This window comes from Anabrus simplex, chromosome 5 (genome assembly GCF_040414725.1).
Source record: "Anabrus simplex isolate iqAnaSimp1 chromosome 5, ASM4041472v1, whole genome shotgun sequence".
Lineage (NCBI taxonomy): Eukaryota > Metazoa > Arthropoda > Insecta > Orthoptera > Tettigoniidae > Anabrus > Anabrus simplex.
In genome coordinates, this window is record NC_090269.1 from 435,972,853 (window position 1) to 435,987,660 (window position 14,808).

A 14,808-nucleotide genomic window follows, 5' to 3' on the forward strand; every position below is an offset into this window, starting at 1 on the left:
TTGAAACTGTACGGAAATATCGTAACTTTGTTCTACGTCCCATGTATGCTTCCAAAGCAAGCTCATTTTTATATTTGGTATTTGACTTGATTCTCTTACTTGGAAGAGGTAGTAATTGTGTTTTCTGTATTCTAGGATTGAGAATGATGCATTTTTGACCAGAGGTCCTGTGGACACATGTGATAGTAGCTGCAAGGTATTGAACAATGAGGATGAACTGATGTGCGAGTTGGCACCTCAACATGTGCGCGACCAGCTCCAGTTATCTCAGTCTGGGGAAAGGCCAATCCGTCCTATTATTAGACAGCTGGCTCTTTGTGATGTTTGTGGTTGTAAGTTTTCGCAGATGAGTCATTTTCGACAACACCAACTCACTCATACTGGCGAGCGTCCACACTTTTGTAATGTATGTGGTAAGTCGTTTCGTAGGAAAACTCAACTTCAGGGACATACTCTAATACACACGGGTGAACGTCCTTACTGTTGTACTGTCTGCGGGAAAGCGTTTCGCGCAAAGAGCTCATTTAATGACCACATCCTAATTCATACGGGGGAATATCCTCATGGGTGTAAGGAATGTGGTAGAGCATTCCGTCAAAGGGGCTCCCTTATTAGACACATTCTTTCGCACACTGGAGGCCGTCCGCACAGGTGCGAGCTGTGTGGTAAAAGCTTTCGTGAAAAGGGCACGCTTAATAAGCACGTCCTCACTCATACTGGTGACCGTCCATACAGTTGCAAGGTGTGTGGTCAAAGTTTCCGTGCGAGGGGCACTCTGAGTGACCACGTTCTCACTCATACTGGAGAGCGTCCGCATGAATGTCATGAGTGTGGCAAAAGGTTTCGTCAAAAGAGTGCGCTAAATAAGCACGCTATCACTCACACTGGTGAGTGTCAGTACTGGTGTGAGCAATGTGGTAAAAGGTTTCGTGATCAGGGCACTTTTAATAAGCATGTTCTTTCTCATACTAACGACCATCCATCCGGTTGTAAATAATGTGATAATTTTCATCAAAAGGGCGCGCTTAATTAGCACCTGCTTACGACACCGCAGAGCGTGTAAACTGTTATGGTGAATGCAGTAATACTTTTCCCCTTATATCTATTTTCCAAACACACATGCTTGGAGAGTGCCTACATAATAGCAATGGATCTTGTAAAATGTTTTTGTGAAAAGAGCAAACTGATTATACCTAGGCTTTCTAATACTGGACAACGCCCACAATGTTGTAAAATAATTCTGTAGTATGTTTTGCTCAGAAATACCTGCTATTTTGTATGGGAAAGAACTCGCAGTGATATATCAATTGAGGCGTTCATGACCGGCGTTACAACTTGTCAGTATTTTCCTGCCTTATAACCTGCTGTCGAGAGGCTTGTGATGGTTCCGTCGTTTCAGCAAAGTCTGCGTTCTTCATTATAAAGTGTTCCGGCCGACTTCCATAGCAGCGGGGCTCACAGTGGAACGGAGTGATCTTGCAATTCCACCTCGTTATATGGTGCAGGCTGTGGTGCGATGCTCGCCTATATGTGCGCCATGCGGGAATTTTCGCTGATCGGTTCTTTTTCGACCAATGATTGAAGGAACTGGTCACTCGTTGGGTTTATGGTCTGCTGTGGCCCATCGTTTTCTCTAGGATTGTAGGTTTTCTGGACTGGAAACAAGCCTTTGTTTACCCATTTACACGTTCAGATTCCTCGTTAGAGTGGAACCTTTTGGTATGCTTCAGGATTTCAGTGGCTTCCCTTTGTGGCCGGGCGTGACACGATGCATTATTTTATAGTACTTTGGTGTTGCTGTACTGTATGTCCTGGCCTACTAGCAGCGAGTGTTCAGGGACTGATGATCTTTCTGATTGTCCTTCAGTCATGTGGCGATGTTGCCTTTGGGTATGCTTACAGTGGTGAAAATTGGTATAAAGGCACATGGTTTTGTGTTAGGAAAACGTTTTATTTCCTTATTTATTGCACACGTTTTTCCTATACAGGTTACAATCAATGTGTAAAAAATACATTATCATTTCACATTTAGCAATAGTGATTTTATAACTAAAAGAACAACTTCGGTTGTATAAAGGGAAATCCGTTGTTCGGTTTGCATCAGTGATATGTGAAAACAGTTATAGCTTGGATGTGTTACTGCAAATTTCTTACAGTTCACATGCACTGTAGTTGTAAAAATGCCATATGGAAAGCTCAGGTGAAGAGCAAGCATAAAGGCTTACAATGAAGTGGGCCTGTCTGACCGCCAAATTGCTGATTAGTGTGTTCAAGTGGCGTTGTTGATAATTTTGTCAGATTTGATGCACAGTATGTATTAATGGCAAATATGGTCATACAAGAGGATTGTCAGTGTCGAATAAGTGTTTAATTCTCTATAAAGAAAAAGCCGGCTGCTTTTGTTCCTCTTGAATCATGGCTGATTTGCAGTTACCATTTACTTCCAGACGCATTAGACAAATCGTGGATAAAGACAAGAATCTTGCTTCAAGAAACTGCTTCATAAGCCCCCTTTAAACAATTCTCGTAAGAGGCTAGATTGAAATTAGCTCAAGAACATATGTTATGTACCTTAGAAAGGATCAAAGTAATATTCAATGATGAGAACAAGTTTAATTTGGACTGGCCAAATGGTTTTCAGTATTATTGGCATGACCTCCATAAAGAAGAATCCATTTGGATGGGTAGACATTTTGTTGAAGGCAGCGTTATGATCTGGGCAGTTATCTATGCTAATGCCACTTCTAAAGTAGCATGGTTGCAATCCAAATTGATATATGGTGATAATACATAAATGCTGGAATTTAAATTTGTTCATATATGTGAGGCATTTGACTTCGATTATTTATTTTTTGACAAGCTATTGCTAGTATTCACAGGTCTGCTGGGACAAAGAATTGGTTTCGAGATGAAGGAATTTTATTTATGACTTGGCAATCAATAATTCCAAATTTAAATCCAATAGGGAATTAATGTGGGACATTAGCAAGATGTGTTTATCACAATGGATGGTACTTTGCAACTGTGGCTGAGCTGAAAATAGCAATTTGAATAGGGTGGGTTTCAATCTCAGAAGAGGTAGTCACTGCTCTTATGCAATCAATGCCCAGGGGAAGTTTCACAGTTACTAAGGACAGCAGGGGTTCAAATAAATTCTCTGTAATTGTTGTGATATGTTTATTGCTTACCTGAGTTTATTCTAACAAAAAGTACATAAGTGCCTTTATAACAGTTTCCACATAGGTAAGCCTATAAGATATGTATTTTGTTTCAAGTACAAATTCCAGAAGTTCAATGGGAATGTATGTTTTACATTCAGATTGTAAACTGTACAGGAATAAATGCATGCAATGGTAAGTAAATAAACCTTTTTCCCTTACATGAATGTGTGTCCTTTTACTGCCTTTATACTAATTTCCAGCACTGTAAGTATACCTGGCCACAGCTGCATGGGGTCACATACACACCTGCTATGGAAAGAGTATGGCAGTTGTCTATAGCAGACCTTAGTAGTTCCATGGTTGGTAGATGTTGTGGCATGTAAATGAACTGCCAGAGTAAATTCTGGCTCCTATTGTACCAGGAAATGTCAAAGCAAAAGGTACGTGACTCTTAACCAAGGGGTGTTCAGTTCTTATGAGCAGGCACAGAGAATGTTATTTGCTGTGCAAAATAATAAATGATAATTTAAAATTTAAGTATCTTCTGTTGAAATTAATGTTGTCCAACTCCAGCCAGCAATATCATGAATTTTCAAGGAATGTTTGTAATAAATGAAATTCAAAATTAATATTTCCTTTCATCAAGTTCATAGAGTTGTCTTGAGAAATAGCACAACATACTATGTGAAAATAGATATCACTTCACCTTGAGAATGAAAAACCCTTATAGTCTCTCTAAAATGATATCATTTCAAAATTCCTGTGGTCTCTTTATAAAGTTAACACTTGAGAATGTAAAAGAACATAAAGTTAATCTCTTATAAGTACTGTCCTGCACTTGGAGCTATTATGTCAGTTCCAATCATCAATGGCAGTCGAAAATGAAGAAATCACTGTCTTAAAGTTCAATCTATGAGAAAAATATTGCTGATAAAGGCAGTCTTAAAACTGGAAATTGCAGTTCCGCATTGGAACCCCTTTTCAACTGATGTCGTGATGTCCACCGTAGTACCTCGTACCATCTCCAGCGATGTGCCATGTTAAGTCCCACATCGACTTGAAAATCAGGTTGATATGGTGAAAAAGGATTTCTGGTGTCAGTAATGAATTTCATGGACACGAGAAAGTTCAACTGACTGTATAGGTTATGAGTGCCAAAATGGCACGATTTTACTAAGTGAAATTTTAAATGTTTGCTTGACTAATTCAAAGCAAGGCAAAGTCATCTCCGTACAGGCCATGAAGGCCCTTGGAGGCGTGGAAGGTAAAGGCTTCTACTATCCGTAACCTTGGTACTTGACGGGGTAGAGTGGTTAGTTGTACGCCCGGTCACCTTTGCCCCCAAGAATTAATATGGTACTCATTTTTTGTGTACGCTGAGTGAACCTCAGGGCAATATGAACCTCCGGAAGTGGACGGGGATACGAACCCACCTCCTTCCGGCCGAACCAAGCACGCCTTTACCGCCTCAGCCAGGTAACCACTGACTAATTGGAAGCACAGTTCAAGATACAGTTTATCGTGCACAGTTTATTACTATTTACACACGTAATTCAAAGTTTGTGCATTGTGTAACAAATGTTTGGATTCTAATTGAATACGATTTCAAATGACTATTACGCTACGAAATGTAAAATGTAGGTCACTCGCGACGCAAGTCCGGTTTATTTCACACATTCCTAAATATTCGTCGCACACGAATTAAGAGATACTATGGATTATTTCCACTGAATAAAGTCAGTATTTAGCTAAATTGTCGTAAAGTAGCCTTAATGTTCACTCAGTTATTCACTATAACAGTTACAATAAATCACGTTTGAATGTTAGCACAAGACTAAGTTAAGTGAAGTTGTTCACTTTCTAGCATAAAAGATACTAAGTTTGTGAATCGCAGAAATATTATAAGTTCTAAAATAGCACCGTAAAATGTTAAAGTTCGTCGCGAAGCACTGGAATTTTTTTTCGTTCCGAAATATTTTAAAATGTTTACAGGTACGACGAAGGTTGTATCGAAAATATTACGTGAGAAGATTACTGGGTTCAACTCTTGCAGACCAGTAGGCGGAGACCAGCATGACAGTCTGTCAGCTGTGAGTTGCAAGTTGTAACTGAATATGCATTGTCGGACCGTGTCCTTTTATACGGATTGTCGAGGTCAGCTGCTCCTCACCGTGAAAAAATGCAATTTCTCTGTAGGAAAATAATTCGAAAATCCCTGGACCGATTTTCTTGAAATTATGGCTTGTTAATATTCAGATAATGCTACACGAGTATGTATGTCATTGTTCAATATCTCAGAGGGTTTAGAAGTTAGTAAAATCTTTCTGGTATATTCTAGACAGTCAGGCGAAGTTCACGTGAAAGTTGCGTCATCCGCATACTTGCAGCTGGTGACGTATCTCGTACGCTGCTTCCAGCTCCGTGTCGTCCCGTTACCTCGTGCAATCTACACGTACGATCGAATCGTCCCGTAGTAAATATTCATGTAACCGGAACTATGTTCCAGGCCATTGGCATTTCTTGGTACACTGTGACTCTCCGAAAACCGTAAAAGAAGTTACTGGGATGTACGGCCAAACATTGTTATTATGAAACAATACTCTTTCTTCTGCCTGAAACACTCTTCCTTTTGTCTGGGGAAGTGTCGTGCAATCGTACATTTTCCCTATGTCAGAAGGTATGTTTGCCCACCTAGTTCCTCTTAATGCCTTTCTATCTACTTACTGTGATGTCCATTTTGTGGAAATATCTTTAAACGTATCACTGTGTGAATAAAACAATGGAGGTAGACATTTGCTTTTTAAATTTGAATAGAATAGTAGAATAATACTATCGCCGCTCAACAACCTGCAGTTCTAGCCGACGAGTTCGATCACCCTGTGGAATATCCTTTTGCACATATATTTGCTCTAAACCAGTGCTGCATGCTATGGTCTACAAACTGTGAAGTTGGCTGGTCTGTCTCCCAGTACGGACTAGAACAAAGTACGCAGAATAGCTGAAACTGTATAATTTAACCAGCAGTTTTAGAAATGTATATGAAATAAGAGGTTTGAAACCTTGCCCTCACACAATCCGCAGGAGGTATCACACATCTATGAAAATTCTGCCATTACCTTGAGTTGCTGGGCCTTCCTCACTCAGGCAGAGCCCCTGCCTCCCTTAGGACACGCCGCACTTAAATCACTGGGGCAGGAAAAACTATACGGCCATGTAAGTCTCTGCTTTTATAGTACTTTGAGTGGAAGCTTCCAGAACTCTTTACTGATATGCTGGATTCCTATACACACCTCCGTTTTAATCGGCTAAAGAATATATATCCCAAAATCCGACAGGGGGGAAAACAATCAAGGAGGAACCAGCTGCAATGTTGACAACTTCGGTATATAAATGAAACAATCCCAAGGACCAGGTTAACGAACCTACAAAATAGATATTTATTTATGAAATAATTAGAGTTTATCCCGCTAGGAGGATCAAGTAAACCAATGCCAGGGACATCTAAAAGTTGAAGACCAAAGTATCTCGTAGTACACCAGTGAAAATTTGTTTACATAGATGACCTTAGGGAAGGCACGCAGTTTTACTGGCCGAGGAAGATGTACCCCCGGTATAGACCTCCACCCCCTAAGTATTTACAATGGGACGAGCAGCTTTGAAATCTTGAGATACATTGAGAGAGACATATATACGTCGGAGTATATGTTGATGGAGAGTCCATTGTTGTTTGTTTCGGATTATTGAAATAGAGTAGTCATTATAACGTTGCCAAAGTAGTCCAAGTCCAGGCTGTAGTGCCCAGGGTTGACGGCACGAGAGTCCACCGCTGCCGATGTTTGGATGGGGTCGCTCGGCCCTCTTATGTACCCTGAGATACATCCTCCCGATATACTGGGGGCAGAGCCAAGGTGATGACAGCAAACGACCAAGCAGCACAGTCGCGCCCAAGGATAGGGAAGGAGGTTAAGTCCGGCCTCCCGCCATTTTCTAATGATGAGAGTCCCAAAAGAGGCAGTTTATCTGGAGTCTTTGGCGAACGAGGCGAGCCCATACCCTTCGCCGGCGTCTCTCCGAGGTTGATATGTCATGGCCTCGGATGAAAGTTGTGCACTGTAATATGCAATTTTGTGGCGAAATTAACTGTTTTTCAAACGATGCTACATATTCTGTAGAAGGCTGGCGACTTTGGAGGAGGAACACACGGAGTTTCTGACGCAGTTTATGAAGGAATAGGCGGTTAATGGCAGATTATTTAGAATTTACGGAAGGGAAGGTTTTTCAATAAGTTTTAACAACGAACCAAACTGAACTTTACGGTGCTACGTAAACACGTGCCTAAATACTAGTTTACGTAACATTTGATAACCAAAAGAGCAGTAGGACACCTTTTTACTTCCAATAATACTGAAACTTATACTAATAAAGTACATTAAGGAAAGAAATATATTTAATTCAGGAATTTAATCACTTGGTGGCATTTAATGAACGGAGCTAAAGGCCATCGCGCAGGCTTTAATTGAGATAGGTGAACTCGAAAAATCCTTTCGGTCTACGTATTACTCACCAAAATTGTGACAAGAGTGAGAAAATCGAGAATGACGCAATATCCGTGAAATGTGGGGGCAAGATTGCCCGTGGGAACAAAGTTTTTAACCATGACCTGATCTCCAACTTTTAAATTGGTGGGTTTTCGTCCACAGTCATACCTCATTTTTACTCCCTTTTGAGATGCCTTGAGATTAATTCTTGCTTTTCTCCATAGAACCCGGATGTTCTCTGGATCTATTGTCTCTCATTCATTGACCACAAATTTGACAAGGGAGTGTTTGCGGCGAACTTAACATAAGAGAAATTGAAGAAAACTTGTGAGACGCATGCACGTCCGAGTAAAAGGCTAATGATAAACCAATGTAAGGACATCTCCCAACGACAATGATCTTCGTGGTGGAAGGCAATAAGGCTGATCGAAGATTTCGATTAACCCGCTCAGCTAGAGATGGACGTCTGTAATACGCCAACGTAGTTATATGTGAAATAGAGAGATCAAAACAGAACTTACGAAACGAATTGGAAATGAACGCCTTAATGTTATCGAGAACAATATGCTGACAAAGTCCAAAAGATGCAAATATTGATTTGAGACAAGGAATAGTAGTTTGTCCAGTGGCAAGCCTACTCAGAAACAGCCTTGAACATTGAGCAAAACCATCCACACGCACAAGAATTAATTTATTCCCGATTCCTTTAGATTGCAAGAAGGGTCCCTCATAATCGATATACAGTCGCTCTATTGGGCGAGAGGCTTGGTGTGATGACAACAGCCGTAATTTGGTAGACAATGTGGGTTTGCTAATCAAACAAGTTTTACATGCTTTAACCACTTCTTTAATTTCGCCGTCCATACTCTTCCATATAATCAATTCTTGTGTCTTCTTCTGGTTTGAAAGATGCCCAGACCGGGCGAGTTGGCTGTGCGCGTAGAGGCGCGCGGCTGTGAGCTTGCATCCGGGAGATAGTAGGTTCGAATCCCACTATCGGCAGCCCTGAAAATGGTTTTCCGTGGTTTCCCATTTTCACACCAGGCAAATGCTGGGGCTGTACCTTAATTAAGGCCACGGCCGCTTCCTTCCAACTCCTAGGCCTTTCCTATCCCATCGTCGCCGTAAGACCTATCTGTATCGGTGCGACGTAAAGCAACTAGCAAAAAAAAAAAAGATGCCCAGACATACCCCTAATAAAGTCATATGTAAATATTGGAAAATAATAGGTCCTAGAAATGTTGGAATAACAATTTTCAACTTTTGATCGTGTCTTGATGGGAACACAGGACCCCATTCCTCAAAACATACGGGATGACATGTTCCTCAGGAGAAAGGTTTTTCATAATGAGAGCCAGTACCGGCTCATTACGGTGGTATTTCGCTGCGTTGTGATATATCATAGGGGGCATCCGTCAGAATGGCACTTATACCAAAAGGTGTGGAGAGAGCAGGGCCTTCTTCGGAGCCAACAATTAGGATCACTGGAAAACATTCTGCTTTTTCCATCTGCGACCACATTCTCAGATCCCCGAATATGTCACGCGTCAAACTGGGAAGCTGGAATTCTGATAGCCCAGCGGTTGATGCGCCCGATACGAGAGGGCCTAACTAATACCGAGCTTAGAGCCTGACTATCGTTTTCTAATAATTCAAACTTGACATGCCCTAGATAAAGGCGGAATATTTATAAGGAAAAGAGTACCGCAAAACCCTCTGATTCGTAGATACACTATTTAAACTCTTGAGATGAGAATGTACGAGACACATAGGCGATGGGCCGCCTTCGAAGTTCATATTCCTCTAGAAGAACCGCAGCTACAGCAGATGAAGGCGCATCGGACTGTACAATAAATTTTCTCGAAAAATCCGGCATAGCCAAGACAGGGGCGTTGCAGAGAGATAATTTGAGATCCTCGATAGCGGCCTGTTGAGAAGGGCCCCATTCGAATTTGACACCTTTCTGCAAAGATGATTCAGGGGTGCCGCCCGTTTAACGAAGATGGGATGAATTTTCTAAAAGAATGTACCTTGCCGATAAATCTAACAACCACTATAACATCTTTGGGAGGCCTGAAATTTGGATGACTTGAGTTCTGGAATGATCTACCGAACTCCATCAGGTGATGGCACTCTGTTGTATTCGTACAGATTCCAGTCAGCAGCGAAAGCCGTTAGTTGTTACGATTCTTCCGTAAGGTGTATCTGATTATAGGCTTGGTTTGGATCTAAGATAGTGAAGATTATATTGTTGTTATTATCAAAAAATACATCGCAAATGGGAAATATCCCTGTGGCAATGGTCACTTACTGTAGTGTAATAATAAGGTAAATTTAACATAATTACCCAACAACAAACAAACAATAATACAACAAGCAAACCCGTGGAAAGAAAATATTACAAGACATACTACTAGTTTAACATTATAAACCCAGTATCATCATATACATATATTCACATACGCTTAAGTATTTCCAGTGCTTAACACTAGAGCTCACAATACTATAGGTTGAGCGTACTACTAGCTCAACATTATAAGTGATAATAAAGTGAATTTAAACCATAATTACCCTACAAAAACAAGCACAACAACAAATGTACAACAAACTATTCCAAGGCCAGAAATACTACTAGTGTCATTATACTGGGTGAAACGAAATTCGCGGAATTGGGCGTTGCAGTGCGACTCCTCACATGCCAGCAATAAAAAAATGGCTCTCACAAAAGTTCGTCTTGAGAATATATCCGGCAGAAAAAGGACGTTGCAGAGTGGCAATCTGACAACACTGTAACCACATGTAGGGTAACTACCTCTGTCAGCACATATTAGTCGTGCTGTACAGTTGGTGCAGTGGACAGAATTTTGAGTTAGCCTGCAGGAGGTCGAGGGGTCGATCCTGGGATGAGGCGTATGCTTTCATTTCGTAAATGTAGTCCAGTTGGTATGGTATCTGACGTCTTAATCGTCAACAGCGAATAAATTCACGCCCACGACGTGGAAAGGACGTCTTTCAAAGCTGACCAATGAAAAATGATTCTTCGTCCATTTCTAGGATCGTAGTATATAAGTGCAAATGGTTTCTAGAGGACCCGCTGCAGTCGCTGGTAGATTTAGAAGTCCGAATATCAGGTACAGAAGCTTCAGAGAATTACAGTTGGCAGGTTCGAGCCTAACTCAGTACGTTTATACTTTAAGATGCTCATATATGTCAACCTCTTGTAGATAAATTTATCGGCACATGAAAAAACTCCCGTAGAAAAAAAATTCCGACACCTCAGCGTCTCTGAAAACCGAGTAAGTAGTTAGTGGGACGTAAATCCATTATTATTATTATTATTATTATTATTATTATTATTATTATTATTATTATTATTATCGATGTTTTCTAAATGCGATTACAAGTGGAAATATGACACTCGCTTATGGATTTAGCCTATTATGGAATTTTTTAAATTTGGCTTTTCGTGAAATGTATGATTTGCTTTAAGATTTGAACTTGTAAAATGATTTCTGTTAATGGAAAGGGAAAGTGGTAAATTATATGATTGAAGAGAACTGAAAAATACAATAATGTTTACAATTTGCTTTACATCGCACCGACATAGATTGATCTTATGGCGACGATGGGATAGGAAAGGACTAGGAGTGGGAAGGAAGCGCACATGGGCTTAAATGAGGTTCATCCCCAGCATTTGCCTAGTGTGAAAATAGGAAACCACGGAAAACCATCTTCAGTGCTACCGACAGTGGGGTTATAACCCACTATTTCTCGAAAGCAAACTTACAGCTGCGTGGTTCTAACCGCATTGCCAACTCGCTCGGTCATTAATTTACGTATTATGCTTGTATAGGCCTGTAGTCCTATATGCCATTTAAGGGAATAATATTCACGAAAGTAAAGGACTCAGATGTTCACACGGTGTTGCATATTTAGGCTCTAAATTTTAAAGTCTGGTAAGGTATGAATGGAGACTGCTACAGTACACGTACTATACGAAGAGAAATCAACAAACTGTATATACAGAAAATATATTCATTAGCTTTTAATACTATAAATACACATAGAAACTGAAAAACGGAGCACAGTTCCAGGCTATCATGCACAACTTTTCTTATTTTCTTTTTTGTACCAATTTGCTTTACGTTGCACCGACACACATAGGTCTTACGGCGATTATGGGACAGTAGGGGCTAAGAGTGGGAAGGAAACGATTGTGGTCTTAATTAAGGTGTAACAGTTGGAAACCATTTTCAGGGCTGCCGACAGTGGGGTTCAAGCTGACAGCTACGGGACTCGCTCGGTATCATGCACATGATTTTTCTGCATATTTTCTTTCAAAAGCATGGCCATTCAGTGAAAGGAAAATGTCATCCCTTATATTTCCTAAAACTTTAATTTCAGTCTTCAAGGAAAGATCCAAAGGAACTCATTCACGCCGACAGGGAAATCAGCCCCGAAGTCAGCCCAAGTAGGCCAAAGTATTATTTTATACGCACGGAAATGAATTTCAAGGAAACATACCTGTGAAATGATACGCCACTGCCCTTTATGAACCTCTCTATGCAGCCATAAGTTGCACAGGAGACTGGCATTTTCCTTCACAGAAGTATATACTTCAATTTATCGGGAAGCTCCAGTAGTGACAGTGCCAAACAGCGCGCTCGTTCAACTTCGCACGCGACTGCAGCGCCAATGCTACCTCTAGTGTATAATATAACAACTCTATGGGAATAACTTACCAAAGGAGATGTTCAATAAGTTTCCGATTTCTTTGCAATAGTTTAAGAAACGGCTAGGAGAACAGGAAATAGGGAGTCTGCCACCTGGGAGACTGCCCTAAAAGATCAAGATTGATTGATTGATTGATTGATTGATTGATTGTACTCTGCCTCAGATACCTAAACTTCCTATTAACTAATCCACTTAGATTTTACTCGTACCTTTTACCATTAATGGAGGACTTTAGAAAAGGTAAGTTTTCACCAGGGTTGTCCACAGCCACATTCAGTGAGAAATACGGTGTACTCGTAGAAATTTTCTGGAAATGATTTTGCATTTAAACTACGATAATTACTGGCTGATTCCGAACAGACAAGAAAAAGCATAAAACATCATGAGAATCGAATAATTTCTTACATGTTCTAAAAGACAGAACTAATTCCTGCTTTTCAGAAATATTTTTTGACCTTTACCGAAAAGGTAGTAGAATCTCGACATCGACTAGAAATTCAAAATTTATCAGCACTTTGAAAAAAATATGAGTGAATAATGTTTTATGTCAAGTGTAACTTAAAAGCTTTTCAGTCTGAAGTTCCATACAAATATAACACACATGTTTCGTTCTTAAAATGGACTTTGGAGGATCGGAACTCATTTTTTATTTTAGTAACGAGACCACTTTTGCTTCTTACCACATTTCGAGCTCCACTTATCGCCCAGTCCAGTTTCAGTTCTTGACAGTATCACTCGATTTTTCAAACAAATCCTAGATATTCGGACAACTCTTCAGTTATAAAGGTGAGAAACTGTGCAATGTCGCAAACACCATTACATTCCGGCAGACAAACTAACGGTTCTCACTCTTGCTAAATTTCCTGGGCAAATCCCTTTGCAACTGCTTTCCACAAACTCCGCCTCAGCGTAAGACCTACCACTCCCAGCTATTATCTCAGCAAAGTGGTAACCGTTCACTTTTTAAAAATAATTTGTTTTAATGTCATATTCGTTTTTTAGTGATGAATTGGCAAGCTTCGCCAATAGCAGATGAATGTTGCCTTTCGTAATGTCTCTTCAAATGGTGTTTTATAAAAGCAGACTTACTTCTCTACAAGTTAAACAGATCGGCTTATCCGTGGGTTGCATGACAAGTATTTCAGTATCCTTTGTTTATTTAAGTCCTTTCCCTCACCTTCAATTATCCTCTCTATGCAAGATTTTGATAGAGACGTTATTATTAAGGAAAACAATATGTCCAGTTGAAACTTGCATGAAATAAATGAGCAACGATTCACAACCTGAAAAGTGTGACACCAACCATCTGTGAGAATTTTACCAAAAGACACGGCTAGTACGAGTCACAGTGCTGCATGACTCTGGTCGGGCGGACTGACTCTTAAGAATAAATTTCGGGGCCAAGCCAGATGGCACTTGGTAGTTTCCGTCCGCAATAAAAGATAGCGCAACGGTTTTCACTTTGTACAATACATTACTATTAAAATCAACAGAGAAGTAACTTCCGACGTAGTGGCTCATATCCGGTTATGCTAACCGGTGCTCCCCACTATTCCGTCCTAAACAATCCCCTCTATCCCCGTCCTATCCCCACGTCTCATCAACTATGACGATAATGCAGTTCTACTGTTTCCATTCCCAAAACGTTAAAATTCATACATTTTTATTTCTCAGTACTTACTATGTTCTAAATAATGTTATGATACGCCTAGTTCGTTTGGCATACCACGTTAATGAGAGCAACACCTCACACTACAACGTACCTTTACCTTAAAATGACTAACGGACACATTAACACAAAGATGATATTATGACATATAAGATATAATAAATGCCTTCACACTCAACACAGCATAGCACAGCATACGCACGATAATGGGTAGTACATCAGTATCCAAGTACCACATGAAAATAAAAATAACCGAATTAAATCCACGAAGGCAGCAAATATATATTAATGCGTTATTAGAATCATTCTGCTTCCAGTCCCTGAGGAGTGCTCCAACAGGAAATAGAGGGTTGCAGGAGGATTGGCGAAGGTATATTCCTAAAAAGAAGCACAAGGAAGGATGATTTATAGCATTTACAATTTCAAATAGCACTGGCACATGGAATCCAAACAACAAATAGCATCATAGGAACCATCGCTTAAAATTGACTGTGTGGGCTCGAACAAGATTAACCGATTGGGTAAAGTCGGATTCAGTGTAATCCAGCAATGTTACCTCCTCGATACTGGACGTTATATGTTGGTATAGACCAAACTGCGCACCTCATTACACCCAAGTGAATCACTCCTTGCAAATTTACACCATGCAAAAAGTGATCCACGTACTGGGAATAACAAATGTGAAACATTGCAGCCTTGCCAAACT

The 14,808-nt window shown here is 40.3% G+C and overlaps 1 protein-coding gene across 5 annotated transcripts in view; it reads left to right on the top strand.

The window, feature by feature from the left end:
* LOC136874210 (zinc finger protein 501) overlaps positions 1–14,808 on the top strand; it is a 96,185-nt gene that overhangs the window by 54,731 nt on the left and 26,646 nt on the right. For 4 of the 5 annotated variants that reach the window (XM_067147846.2, XM_067147849.2, XM_067147848.2 and 1 more), the window contains one exon: positions 136–3,379. In XM_067147846.2, the coding sequence (XP_067003947.2) occupies positions 136–997 (862 nt within the window). In that variant the 3' untranslated portion in view covers positions 998–3,379. Of the gene's footprint in view, positions 1–135; positions 3,380–14,808 lie in introns of those variants that run through there. The other variant, XM_067147850.2, reaches the window with a different exon arrangement.